Here is a 15,299-nt window from a genome sequence, read left to right as displayed (position 1 = left end):
ATTCAGCCAGGTTCCTTGCACAGTGGACTGAGTGGAGGCCCCTGCAGAGGACCAACTGACATGACGCCAGACTGCACTGAAGAGGCCGCAAGGAAGATGTGGAAAAAGGAAAAATTTGCTGCAGCACCTTGTAATGTGAAAGTGAGCACCCATACTACCTGATACATGATAATACATGAGCTATCTGTAGCTGGATGAGTGAGAAACGTGTGACAGTTAATTAAAACTGAATCGATAATACAATTTTACGTGATTAGCAGACAGCAGGGTATCAGTTTTGCCACCAAGAATACACTGCAATTAAATGCAGTAGTAGTTGAGTCGTGGCGCCATTGAATTAGTAGGCTGTTCATTCTGGCATCACTGGCTCATGGGTAGTATCGACTATCCCTCTTGTGGCCCCGTTGTCAATATCTATGAGGAAAAGTTGGTGTCTGAGGGTTGCGTCCTTAGAAGTTCTTTGCTTGCCGATATATACACGGGGTTCACTGGCCCGAGAGGGAGGCACGAAGTTTCGGGATTGGCGGTAGCGTCGCGAGAAGAGATGGACACGAGGTCAGAGTGGCCGAAGCCACGAGCTGCGCAAGGAGGGCCTGCACAGAGTGAAGATACCGGAGTACTACACCAGCGTCAGCAGCGACTACAAGCAGCAGGCTGACATCCTGTCAGCATTCATGTTGGACAGCCACTCATGGCATGGCTGCCCTCTTCTACCTGGCTCCCATCAGCACCATGCTGCGACACACCGTGGATCCATGGAACTGCTTGCTGATAAAGGGGAGTAACGTTCTGTAATCCTCGAGGTGATTTGTTCCTTTCTGTACCTACTCTCATTATTTACTGGTTTGTACCCGACCTTCATATTTTTACTCGGTCGGCTCTTTGGTCGTAAATACGGCAGTGGTATTGACTAAGACACTAGTTGTCGATTCAAAATTTGTCCCTCTATCATATTGCCTTTCCTTTCTGGTTTGTACCCAATTATTAATGTTCTAATTAATCAGCTTTTGGTTGTAAATACAGCCGGAATAGTTGTACACAAGTTGCTGTTAGAGAAAAGAGGGCGCTTGTGGCTAGATTTAGCTGTTAACTGGTTCAGTTCATGGATTGTTATTGTATTTCTCAGTCATTAGTTATAATCTTAAAAACCTGTTGTACTAAGCGGTTCGAGTCTATCTTTGAAAGTCTCTGTCATTATTGGTGTATTTTAGCTAGATCTTGTGGTTCTGCAGAGAGAGTTCTCTTACAATTAGTGTTCACAAGATAGGTTTTAAGACATTCATTCAGAGCAGCCTTAATAACTGACAGTCAGTTTAACCTCGAAGGTATTGGCAGCCAACTGTCTCCAGGGCATTAGTCCATTGTCAGAAGGGTTGGGTTGGGGTCTGGTCGCACCTTGGTTGCTGATTGAGATTAAGAGGTTGGTTGCTTTGAAGTAAGCCTTATCATTGTCATATTGTTTGCTATTCTGTTTAATCTTTAAGCACAGGTGCGCATCTTAACCCTAAAACCTTATAATGTACAGCTTCAAATTAAAAGTTAAGTCATTTGTTTTGAATAATTGAATCACTCTTGTCATCAATGGTGTTTATAGTTTTCATATGTTGCAGAAGGGCATGTAATTAAACAGACTGTGTCCAGCGTGTTAGAAAAACACCACTATATGACCTGGTAATGGGCGGGCTGCATGTCCAGCCGTCTTGTAATCACTGTCATGTTGTTTGCTGTTTTGCAATACAACACTTCAGATTTCTTTTGCCAAAATCAAAAGCTTATTGAAGTTAGGGTTTAAGGTCAAAAGAATTTTCCAAGTTAGTTCATTTTGTTTAAGGGACTTTATGGTTAAATGCTTCGATTATCTGTAAAACAAAGGTTATATATTGTTAACTAAACAGGTAGTGTAAAAAGAAAGTTATATTGGTGGGTCCTTCCTTCCACGTTTTCCTTGATTCCAGTAAGTACCACATTTCAGTAGTGAACCATCTGTACAGCAGATACATGAGGAAATTCAGTCTGAGGTTAGACCTAGTGTTGTGTGCATATTATTTGTAATGTCAGAATTTAACCACCGACGAAACTTTAGTGCACTATGTGCAAATGGTCTTACATGTGAACACAAACTTATATGGCAATAATCTAGGTATTGTGAAATTTACAGCAGTTCAAACAGCGTGAACGATGCTTCTACCACATACATTGTGCTTTGTTATAATCAAATAATGTAAAAGACTGAAGTTTATTAATGACAAAGTATTTTTTGATTCTTTTTAGGATTTCATGAAGGAATGTTTTTAGTTATATGTACTGTGTAAATATGTATACAAAGAATGACTGCAGGTTTGCCTTTTTTTATCCTCTCAATTTTAAAAAGAAATTAAAGTCGCTCTTTTCTTCTTTCCCCAGACTTGTTTGTTGGGCTGACAGCTTCATGATGGCCTACAAAGTCACCTCATGTTAGCAAGTCTATTATCTGCTGTCTGTTGTTCTCCCTGGCGATGTCCAGTGGGGTTCTCCCTGTGTCGTCCTTGGCTCGCCTGTCGGCTCCTGCACCCAGCAGCGCTCTCACCACCTCTGCGCTGCCATTCCATGCCACTCTGTGCAGCGGCGTCCGACCTTTGTTATCTCTGGCGTTGACGTCGGCAGAAGCAGCCACAAGCACCCGCACCACAGCTGCACGGCCACTCAACGCAGCCATGTGCAGCGGTGTGCTCCCGTCACTCCTCCTGGCGTGGGGGTCCGCAGAGAACGCCACCAGCAACTGCGCTACAGCGGCGTTGCCACTGCTTGCAGCAACGTGCAGAGGCGTCTGCTGTGTGATATCCCTGATGTCCACCAACGCCCCATTCCTGAGCAGGCATTTCACTATCTCTACGTCTCCTCTTAATGCCGCAAAGTGCATAGGAGTCCACGTGTTCACGTCCCGAGACCCCACGTCCGCACCAGCGGCGAGTAGCGTCTCCAGCTCGTCCACTGTTCCCTTGTCAGTCACCTCAATCAGCCTCTTCCCCTTCTCCTCTGCAGATAGTTTCCTGTACAACAAACAGAAATTCTTACATTATATCACAAACTCAACTCATGAGGTATACTATCATAGAAGTAAAATTGTGACCAGCTGTAAAACCCCATCTGTCCTGCAAAAAGTTTACAACTCTACAACACTCTCCATTCTTCACTAATTCACTGAGGAGTCAAAGGAACTGGTACACCTGTCTGATATCGTGTTGGTCTCCCACCAGCATGACGTGGCATCAACTCGACTAATGTCTGAAGTAGTGCTGGAGGGAATTGATGCCAAGAACCCTCCAGGACTGTTCATAAATCCATAAGACTACAAGGTCGCGGAGGTCTCTTCTGAACAGTACTTTGCAAGGCATCCCAGATATGTTCAATAACGTTCATGTCTGGGCAGTTAGGTAGCAGGCAGATGTTGTTAAGCAACGGTGTTCCTGGACCATATGTGCGGTGTCGCATTGTCCCCCTGGAATTGCCCAAGTCCATCGGAATGCACAATGGACATGAATGGATTCAGATGATCAGACAGGATGCTTACATACGTGTCACCCATCAGAGTCGTATCTAGACAAATCAGGGGTCCCATAGCACTCTAACTGCACACACTCCACAGTATTACAGAGCCTCCATCAACTTGAACAGTCCCCTGCTTAGTTTGGATATGAACGACACATTCTCACATGGAAATGTATTGTTCACTGTAGCCATAGTAAGAGGTGGTAGCGGAGTTCCTAGTGTACCTGGTCTTGAAAGTTTTAATGATAGAGATGTTATTGCCTATCGTACCTATCATATGTTTGAAATTGGTAGTAAAGATTTTGGTAAATCAGCTTATTACTCAACATCTCCTCTTGTCTTGTATACTCGTAGCAAAAGAAAAATTAGTCAAAATGAGTCTGTATTTATTTGGGTTAAAGGTAAAGGTGTATGTGAATACGCAAAATTTGTATCTGATTGTACTGTATATTTCCATAAATAAAGATCTGTAGCGTTAGCCACTAACCAGACAAGCAGGCAACATGTTTCCAGTCATCAATAGTCCAATGTCAGTGTTGAGAGGTTCAGGCGAGGCATAAAGCTTTGTGTCATGCAGTCATCAAGGCTACCAGAGAGAGCTATGGGCTCCAAAAGCCCATATTTCTGATGTTTCGTTGAATGGTTCCATCGCTGACACTTGTTGATGACCCAGCACTGAAATCTGTAGTAATTTGTGGAAGGGTTGCCCTTCAGTCACGGTGAATGGTTCTCTTCAGTCGTTGTTTGTCCGGTTCTTGTAGGATTTTCTTCCGCCGCAGCGCTGTTGGAGATCTGATGTTTTACTGGATTACTCATGAAATGCTCATATGTGAAAATCCCCACTTCATCGCTACCTCAGAGATACTGTGTCCCTTCGCTCATGAGCCGACTATAGCACCACGTTCAAACTCACTTAAATCTTGAAAACCTGCCTTTGTAGCAGCAGTAACCGACCTAACAACTGCGACAGACACTAGTAGTCTTACATGGGTGTCGCTGACCACAGCGCCGTGTTCTGCCAGTTGACATATCTCTGTATCAGGATACACACTGGTACACCAATTTCTTTGGCACTTCACTGTATAATAATTTTTCATCTGATGATAGCTGGTGACAAAAAGAAGCTGATGTCTAAACATAATTCAACTGTGGTGAAAATTGCTACAATAGAAAGGCAATAGTATAGCTGAAATGAAATAAATGCACTACAAACAAGTTATCGAGTCAGTCCCGATTAAATCAATGAAGATTCCATTAAATGAAATGATATAAGTGCAAAGTGATCGAATAATATTAATCTAGAATGTATAGTAATGGACATTAGGCGATAGTTTAAAAATGTTGTCAGGCCTGGACTATAATCGAGATTCTCTACTAATGGGAACAGTCACCCCACAATTTTTTTTTTGTATAATATTGCACTTTAAGAGGTAATTAAAAGAGTTCTTTACTCCTGACACATGACTGTACTTAGCATTCCTAGTCCTTAAAATATTGACTTAATGTTACTGTGGGTACTACTCATCTGAACAATGTGCTTCAATTGAATGTGCATGTAATTTGCTCTGTTGATAACAGCTTCATTTTCCATCATCCTGCTTCTGCAGATTTCTGTCTACCACACGGTGTGACAAGTAAAAGTGGCCCAAAGAACAGAGTTCCAGTAGTGGAAAGGAAACACAGTACTATCCTGACTGTTGCAAATGTTGAAAGTGACCACCATTCATCTCTTGGCATTTTTGGGCACTGGTCCATGTTGCTTGAGGCCGGATGGAGGCTGCACTGCTGGAATTGCTGCAGTCTCATCCGAAATGATCTGCTGCAGTTCTTGGAGACTGTGAGAGTTGTTGTGATATGCCTTACACTTTAGGGCTCCCCATACAAAGCATTCGTACACCAACAGATTAGGTGACCTGGGTGGCCAGGTAGGGCTGTGAACAAACAGACCTGTGCTAGCAACTCTGTCAGACACGAAGATTTGGTAAATGTTCTGCAAGGTTGGGCCTGTTGTATAGCAAGTTGCTCCATCCTGTTAGATGTAACTGTAGGTCTTTTCCCCCTTCGTTAACGCTGCTACAAATAGTATCCACTCGTCCAGGCCACACTTATTACCTCCACCCTATACATGGCATTACTGGCACTGCCGATGTCAGCTTAATAGAGCTCTGCACAATTTCTGTCTGATAGGAACCACGACACGTTTCATGTCATGTCAGTCCGATTTCATTTGTACGGTAAGCTTGGGTTTACTTACACTGAAGAGCCAAAGAAAATGGTATACCTGCCTAACATCGTCTAGGATCCCCACGAGCACATTGAATTGCCACTGCACAGCATGGCATGGACTCGACTAATGTCTGAAGTAGGGCTGGATGGATCTGACACCATGAATCCTGCAGTACTGTCCATAAATCCGTAAGAGTACGAAGGGATGGAAATGTCTTGTGAGCAACACGTTGCAAGGCATCACACGTATGCTCAATAATAGTGTGGGACTGGCGAGTTCGGTGGCTAGCGGAGTTGTTTAAGAGCAGAAGAGTGTTCCTGGAGCCACTGTGCAGCAGTTCTGGACGTGGGGTGTGTCGCGTTGTCCTGCTAGAATTGCCCAAGACCGTCGGAATGCACAGTGGACTTGTGTGGATGCAGGTGATCAGAAAGGATCCCTATGTACATGTCACCTGTCAGAACCGTATCTAGACTTATCAGGGGAACCATATCAGTCCAAATCCACACGCCCACAACATTACAGAGCCTCCACCAGCTTGAACAGTCCCCTGATGACATTCATTGTCCAGGGATTCTTGAGTTTGTCTCCATACTGTACACGACCGGCTGCTGGATACAATTTGAAACGAGACTCGTCCGACCAGGCAACATGTTTCCAGTCATCAACAGTCGAACGTCGGTGTTGACGGTCCCCGGCGAGGTGTAAAACTTTGAATTGTACAGTCATCAAGGGTACACAAGTGGGCCTTTGGCTCTGAAAGCCCATATGGATGGTGTTTCGTTGAATGGTTCGCACACTGAGACTTGATGGCCCAGCAGTGTCAAGTCACTCATGCGCCGACTATTGTACCATGTTCAATCTCACTTAAATCTTGATAACCTGTCATTGTAGTAGTAGTATCTGACCTAAAATTAGTGCCAGACACTTGTTGTCTTATACAGTCGTTCCCTACCACAGCGCCATATTCTGCCTGTTTACACATCTCTGTATTTGAATACACATGCCTATACCAGTTTCTTTGGTGCTTCGTGGTATATTATTCCTTGCTAATGTTATAGCTTGTCTACATAATACCATCAAATATTATCGAGCTCGTGCCTTAGCCGGCCTATGTTGATCGAGTGTCTTTGCTAGAGGCCTCCAGCAGAATGAAACGTCGCGTGGATACAGCATTGTGGTTGTTTTGCAGCTTCCCCTGTCTGACGTGACATAACACCATTTGTTGAGTTCAGACGTAAATTCCAGAGAAATCTGTGTGCGCTGTAGACGTACGGTACTAAAGGCAGTCTTGAACACGTAGCAACCACACATAAGCTGGCATACCAGTGCCACCTTTCTGTTAGCAAACGTGGTGGGTGATGGAAGAACTGCTGTCAAATAATGTATTTGCTTATTGTATATGAGTCCATGAAGCCTGTCGTTCGGAGCCTATCGGAAACTACCGTGTCATAGTCCTTTATCACTTCCAGCGTTCGCTTCAAGTTTATGCGTCCGTTTAACTCAATCCATATTTCCCAGTTTTTAAAAGTACACAACCCCCAGCCCGTCCTCGGTTACGATAAACCTGTTCATATTTTGACTAGTTCCACAAGCGCGGTTCTTTCTATAGTTAACATTCGCTCCTGTTGTTTGGACATAAGTTGTTAAAATTTGATTGATGTTTTGCGAATTCTTTTTCTTGTTGCTCAGCAAACTACTTTCGTCAACATATACCTGTCATGTCGCCTTCACATTGGAAATCTGGAGTCATTTCAATGTTACGAGACGTGGTTCCAAGCCAGTTGCGTGGACTGTTGCTGGCAGTAGCCGTACCTGTTGAGCCAGGCATTTATTTTATAAAAGGTGTATTAAGCTGCCCGTTGACACTGAGTCCGTAATAGATCATAATGTTATAGGTCATATTTGTCGCTCAGTCGTTAAATCCCGTTTTGCTCGAAGCCCTAGTGAAACGCCGGCCGGTGTGGCCGAGCGGCTCTAGGCGATACAGTCTGGTACCGCCCGACCGCTACGGTCGCAGGTTCGAATCCTGCCTCGGGCATGGATGTGTGTGATGTCCTTAGGTTAGTTAGGTTTAAGTAGTTCTAAGTTCTAGGCGACTGGTGACATCAGCAGTTAAGTCCCATAGTGCTCAGAGCCATTTGAACCATTGAACCCAAGTGAAACAATTTCCTTAACTCAGTTATAAACATTATCAAAAGCCACGATAATTGCGGCTAGTTGTGATTTTGTGATCGAAGATGGGTGATAAATATACTTGTATATTCTGCTAGCAGATCTCACATGCACCTAACTACAACTGTATTGAGTTGATATGCAGCGACATTCTTTTTCAGATGCGGTTCTACTATGTACCAAGCATGTTTAAATTTATAATTAGCAAAGATTAGTACTATGAACTACATTCTGTTTTAGTTCTCAATGATGAACACTGCCAGCCTCACAATAAAATCTCGAGAAAATATAATTTTGGCTAAACGTTCATTATCTATACGCACAAACTTTCTCTCAGTTATCTCGAATACCTGCTGAAATCTATTCAAAGGTATTCCATCAATGCTTACTGCTTTGTTGCCGTATATAATCTGTTCGCCTCACATTTTGCTTGTTTGGCGAAAATTGTAATCCGCTGTTGTTACCTTCTGTAGGAATTAGCCTGTAACGATAGCTTCCCCGTGCTCTGCTTGTATCTGTTCACTCATTGGTTGCTAGGACGCCTAGAGGAGTGTTGTGTAACTGCTTCCTGTATCTGGCATTGTGTTCCGTCCTCGCCCATTCATTGTTCTGTTGGCGCCTGCTTTGCCCGTTTGTTCTCCCATGAAATGTATAAAGCCGATGTCTCATGTTCCCAGACGTAGCCTCCTCGATCGTAAATATTGTGTTAGTTGACTATAAGAAGCTTTCGATGGTGCTGAGGAGCAATCACGCAATATTCTTTGAAAGAATAAACCGCCTTTTGACTGCACATTATTTTATTGTTATCTAGATTTAGTCTTTTATGCCCTTTTCGAGTACATTTCTACAAGGTCTCAGATTGTTTCCATGTACTAGATGTAGCGTTTTAAAATGTCTAAGAATGTTTAGAATTGTACTCGATAACTACATAAAAGGTGAAATATAGATAGTAAAACTAAACTTCGTCCGAACAGGCAATGAAAGCCCAACGGTACCGACCGGCCGCCGTGTCGTCCTCACCTACAGACGTCACTGGAAGCGGATAGGGAGGGGAATCTTGACAGCTTTCAGCTCACCCATTAGTTTTGTCAGTTCACTAGACCAGAGCCGCTACAATCAAGTAGCTCTTCGGTTCGCCTCACAAGGGCTGAGTGCACCCTGCTTGCCAACAACGCTCGGCAGACCGGATGGTCACCCATCGAAGTTCTAGCCCAGCCCCACAGCGCCTAATTTCCATAATTTGACGGGAACAGGTGTTACCACTGCGGCGACGCCGTTGGCGAAATATAGATACAAAGGAAGACAAATACATTAATATGCAGTGAAATGACGGTTTATTATTTCGAAAAGTATATTATCGTATTTTTTTACGCAACTCTAAAAAAACTGCATTTTGCGTTACCTCGTTGTTGATACGTGCCGTTGAGGTGCGCTGAATAACCTTCTGTGGTTTTCCAATGCCATTGTTTTGCCAAAATGTGGTGACTTTGTCCACATTTTCTGACCAATCGTGCAATGCTTCTTTGAAAACGCGCTCGTGTCGGAGCTGTCACATGCTTCTACCATAGCATCATATTCTATTTTTCCTTTCTTTTGAGTCATCATTCTTCTGATTGGTGTGATGCGGCCCACTAAGAATTCATCTCCTGTGCCAACCTCTTCATCACATAGTGGCACTTGCAACCTACAGCCTCAATTATTTGCTGGATGTATTCCAGTTTCTGTCTTCGTTTACAGTTCCTGCCTTCTGCAGCTCTCTCTGGTACCATGGAAGTCATCCCGTGGTGTCTTAATGGATGTCCTGTCATTCTGTCCCTTTTTTGTGTTAGTAGGTAGATTTGAGTCCGACAAGCGCAGTTATATGTATGCACGGATTCACGTAAATTGCGGACTGGTGGTTTGCGCACCTTGAGGTGGCGTCTGATTACATCGCAGATGTGTTTTATCTGATCTAATTAAGGGAATTTGGTAGCCAAGACATCAGTGGCAGTTCGCTGTGATGCTCTTCACAACACTATACAACGATTCTTGCCTTCTCACACAGGCTGTTACCCTGCCGGAAGAAGCCATCGAGCCAACGCGATGCACGTCAAGAAAGAAGAGGTGCAGCTGGTCCACTATAAGGTTCACCTAGTCCACAGGCGTCACGGTGCCACAGACTACTACCACCACATAAAGCGGCAGTTGTCAATCCTGTGTCCGTCGCACAGTGCATGTTTCGAGCAGCCATTCAGCTGGATAATGGCACACTTGGACACGACCACCGGCTGGTGAGACAAGAAAACTGATTCATCTGACCAGCGACAGGTTTCCATCGATCACGGGTCGAGTGTCAATGATCTGATCAGCACTACAATCATAGTTAATGATAGCAGTGCGTCACCATGGTGCCTCACAAGGGTGACCAACTCTGATCTCCCATGTTCGGTAACGTGTGCTAAACAATGGCCTCCAAACAACTTCTGCCTGCAACAGAGCTATACTCTGTTGTCAGACTTGCCACAGGCCGCAGCCTAACCCTCTTTAGAGACTGGACAAGCCACCAACCTCCACGTTCTGCGACAAGGTGCAGACCTCCAACACTGTATCACCTACTCGTGTTTTCACCATCCTTCAACTAGTTTCTACAGATGCTGACCACAGTAGCATGTCAACTGCTGACCACCTCCGATGTTACCGGAATAATCTTTTTCAGGCGTTGGGTAATCACAAACTGCCCTTTGTCAAAGTCGCTCAATTCAATCGATTTCCCCTTTTGCAGCATGCAGTGTTGCTTGAATAATTCCCCATTCGCCCCAGCTCCACTAACAATTTTTTTATTATATACAGATGAAAGCCACACTTCAATACTACTTTTCTACATAGTTGCCATTTAAATTAAGGCGCTTATCGTAGCGATGGACGAGCTTGGATATTCTTTCGTCGTAAAATTCAGCCGCCTGCGCCTTCAACCACGTGGTTACCTCTTCTTGAAGCTGTGCGTCGTCTTCAAAATGCTGCATAGCCAACCACTTCTTCATTGCTGGGAATAAGTGGAAGTCGCTCGGTGCCAGGTCGGGACTGTACGGCGGATGAGGAAACAACTCCCACTTAAAAGATTCGAGAACTTCACGAGTGGCATTTGCCGTGTGGGCCCGGGCGTTGTCGTGAATCAGCAAGATCTTTGAGCCCAACTTTCCCCTGCGCTTGTTTTTTATTGCTCTTCTGAGGTTGTGCAGAGTTTGGCAATACCTTTGAGAGTGTATTGTAGTGCCTCTTTCCAGGAAATCCACAAAAATCGTTTTTCTACCGGGTTACTGATTAACCACATGGTTGAAGGCGCAGGCGGCCGAATTTTACGACGAAGGAATTTCCAAGCTCGTCCATCACTACGATAAGTGCCTTAATTTAAATGGCAACTATGTAGAAAAGTAGTATTTAAGTGTGGCTTTCATCTGTATATAATAAAAAATTCTAATACTTTATTTATTTTTAATTACAAAACGTAAAGTACTTTGTGGATAGCCCTCGTACTACAATGGGTTGCTGCATATATACACTGAAGCGCCAAAGAAAATAATGGCGACATGCGTATTCAAATACAGAAATGCCTACTTAAGACAATAAATGTCTGACGCAGTTGTAATATCGGTTACTGCTGCTACAATAGCAGGTTATCGAGATTTAAGTGACTTTGAACGCGGTGTTATGGTTGGGGCACGAGCGAAGGGACACAGCATCTCCGAGGTAGCGATGAAGTGGGGATTTCCCCTTACGACCATTTCGCGACTGTACCGTGAATATCAGGAATCCGGTAAAACATCTAATGTCCGACATCGGTGCGGCCGGAATGAGATCGTGCAAGAACGGGCCTAACGACGACTGGAGAGAATCGTTCAACGTGACAGAAGTGCAACCATTGCGCAAATATCCGCAGGTTTCAGTGCTGGGCCATCAACAAGTGTCACTGTGCAAACCATTCAATGAAACTTCATCGACACGGGCTTTCTGTGCTGAAGGCCCACTCGTGTACCCTTGTACGACACACAACTTTACGATTCCTGTCTGCTCACCTGAACCCATTCATGTCCAATGTTCGCTCCCACGGTCCTGGGCAGTTCCAGAAAGCCAATTTGACACCCCACAATTCCTGAATTGCTTCAAGCTGGCTCCAGGAACACTCTTCTGGGTTTAAACACCTCCGCAGGCCACCAAACTACCAAGACATGAACATTATTGAGCATATTTGGGATGCCTTGCAGCTGATGTTTAGAAGAAATCCAAACCCCCTCGTACTCTTACGGATTTATGGACAGCTCTGCCGGATTCATGGTGTCAATTATCTGCAGCACAATTTCAGAAATCAGTCGAGTCCAAGCTGTGCTGTGGCACTTCTGGGTGCTTGGGGGGGGGGGGGGGGGGGCTACACGATATTAGGCAGGTGTACAAATTTCTTTGGCTCTTCAGTGTATAATGAACTGTAAGAACTGTGCATGTGCATCGTTATTCTTATTGGTTCCATAACCACATACTCTCTCCACACACATTCTGCCGTCATAACTGGTTTTCTTGTTCTCTTTACCAAAACGTTTCTCGTTCCCTTTTCCAAGTTCAATCAATTTTTGGCTATTAGTTTTCTTTTTTTTCTCACTTTTTCTGTTTATGGCCACCAATAGTCGTTACTTCCTGCAAGTTTTCTTCACTCTTTACATTGGTGTTTTTGTAGTGTAACGATCTCCGCTTTCGATGTCTTGTTTCCAATTTCAGTCTAATTTGTTCCCAAATCGCCTTTCTGTCCTATTATCTAATTACAACCTACAAATTTCGATATTAGTAGCTCCTACAAAATTTAAGTCCATTCCTGGACACCATGTACACTCTTTCACATTATTGACCGTATTTTGGGGTATTCATGTTGCTATGTCATCTTATATTGAGAGGCTTCTGGCTCTTTTACAAATTATTCCTACCTGCCTTCTATCTGTTTCACCTCTTCCCCAATACTTCCTTCATGTTGATTCTTGTGTGAAATGATTCACGTTATTTATATGCGCCAGATTCAGAAAATACACTCCTGGAAATGGAAAAAAGAACACATTGACACCGGTGTGTCAGACCCACCGTACTTGCTCCGGACACTGCGAGAGGGCTGTACAAGCAATGATCACACGCACGGCACAGCGGACACACCAGGAACCGCGGTGTTGGCCGTCGAATGGCGCTAGCTGCGCAGCATTTGTGCACCGCCGCCGTCAGTGTCAGCCAGTTTGCCGTGGCATACGGAGCTCCATCGCAGTCTTTAACACTGGTAGCATGCCGCGACAGCGTGGACGTGAACCGTATGTGCAGTTGACGGACTTTGAGCGAGGGCGTATAGTGGGCATGCGGGAGGCCGGGTGGACGTACCGCCGAATTGCTCAACACGTGGGGCGTGAGGTCTCCACAGTACATCGATGTTGTCGCCAGTGGTCGGCGGAAGGTGCACGTGCCCGTCGACCTGGGACCGGACCGCAGCGACACACGGATGCACGCCTAGACCGTAGGATCCTACGCAGTGCCGTAGGGGACCGCACCGCCACTTCCCAGCAAATTAGGGACACTGTTGCTCCTGGGGTATCGGCGAGGACCATTCGCAACCGTCTCCATGAAGCTGGGCTACGGTCCCGCACACCGTTAGGCCGTCTTCCGCTCACGCCCCAACATCGTGCAGCCCGCCTCCAGTGGTGTCGCGACAGGCGTGAATGGAGGGACGAATGGAGACGTGTCGTCTTCAGCGATGAGAGTCGCTTCTGCCTTGGTGCCAATGATGGTCGTATGCGTGTTTGGCGCCGTGCAGGTGAGCGCCACAATCAGGACTGCATACGACCGAGGCACACAGGGCCAACACCCGGCATCATGGTGTGGGGAGCGATCTCCTACACTGGCCGTACACCACTGGTGATCGTCGAGGGGACACTGAATAGTGCACGGTACATCCAAACCGTCATCGAACCCATCGTTCTACCATTCCTAGACCGGCAAGGGAACTTGCTGTTCCAACAGGACAATGCACGTCCGCATGTATCTCGTGCCACCCAACGTGCTCTAGAAGGTGTAAGTCAACTACCCTGGCCAGCAAGATCTCCGGATCTGTCCCCCATTGAGCATGTTTGGGACTGGATGAAGCGTCGTCTCACGCGGTCTGCACGTCCAGCACGAACGCTGGTCCAACTGAGGAGCCAGGTGGAAATGGCATGGCAAGCCGTTCCACAGGACTACATCCAGCATCTCTACGATCGTCTCCATGGGAGAATAGCAGCCTGCATTGCTGCGAAAGGTGGATATACACTGTACTAGTGCCGACATTGTGCATGCTCTGTTGCCTGTGTCTATGTGCCTGTGGTTCTGTCAGTGTGATCATGTGATGTATCTGACCCCAGGAATGTGTCAATAAAGTTTCCCCTTCCTGGGACAATGAATTCACGGTGTTCTTATTTCAATTTCCAGGAGTGTATATCTCTGACAATAATCAGTACACATTATGGAAATAGATGTATATACATATGTTTGTATTTATTTTTGTATGTATGTATGTATCTTCAATAGCTCCTAAACCATTGTACCGATTTCAACCAAACATGTTACACCCTTCATCCACTCCCTATAAAAAAAGTCGCTATTGAATTAAGAAACACCAGTCTGTCAGCCGGCTGGAGTGGCCGAGCGGTTCTAGGCGCTACAGTCTGGAACCGCGCGACTGCTACGGTCGCAGGTTCGAATTCTGCCTCGGGCATGACTGTGTGTGATGTCCTTAGGTTAGTTAGGTTTAAGTAGTTCTAAGTTCAAGGAGACTGATGACCTCAGAAGTTAAGTCCCATAGTGCTCAGAGCCATTTGAACCATTTTGTGAACCAGTCTGTCAATGTTGGGAGTTGGGCTGAAAAAAGTGTAACCAACGATGTGCTAATAGCCAGACTATACTCACCCTGTAATTGAGAATGAGAGCACCTAGTGATTTGCTACGAAGTTTACATATAATTTCAAATATTGGTGAAACTTTTCCTCGCTGGTAGCCTTCACAAATTGATGAAATAAAGAAGTTTTTCTCTGTTCATGATGTAAAATTGCTGCATCAGGCATGACGAATTTATTAATCATTTCTCTCCTACAACATGTATTGGCGCCACATTTTGCAGGTAGTATTACATATACCACTGAGTGCACCTGTAAAATTACATTATTGTACAACACATTGTCCAGGACATACGATTCCGTAAAGATGAATCTGCATGGAAACAAAAATTCAGGGTGAAGTTTGGTCCAAATATTAATGCAATATGTGGACAAATATTGGGAAATATACTAAATGTATATGAAATGTACGTGACATGTGCATACTCTGGCCAAAGCCGTGA

The 15,299-nt window shown here is 45.0% G+C and overlaps 1 protein-coding gene across 1 annotated transcript in view; it reads right to left on the bottom strand.

Annotated features, from left to right (window-relative positions):
* Positions 1 to 1,820: 1,820 nt before the first annotated feature.
* The window catches only part of LOC126426875 (ankyrin repeat and protein kinase domain-containing protein 1-like), a 90,369-nt gene continuing 76,890 nt past the window's right edge, over positions 1,821 to 15,299 (bottom strand). Inside the window, exon 5 of the mRNA XM_050088918.1 lies at positions 1,821 to 3,029. Coding sequence (XP_049944875.1) covers positions 2,450 to 3,029 — 580 coding nt within the window. The 3' untranslated portion in view covers positions 1,821 to 2,449. The remainder of the gene's footprint in view (positions 3,030 to 15,299) is intronic.

This window comes from Schistocerca serialis, chromosome 11 (genome assembly GCF_023864345.2).
Source record: "Schistocerca serialis cubense isolate TAMUIC-IGC-003099 chromosome 11, iqSchSeri2.2, whole genome shotgun sequence".
Taxonomy (NCBI): domain Eukaryota; kingdom Metazoa; phylum Arthropoda; class Insecta; order Orthoptera; family Acrididae; genus Schistocerca; species Schistocerca serialis.
The sequence above is the reverse complement of the archived record's forward strand: the minus strand, read 5'-3'. Positions and strand labels throughout refer to the sequence as shown.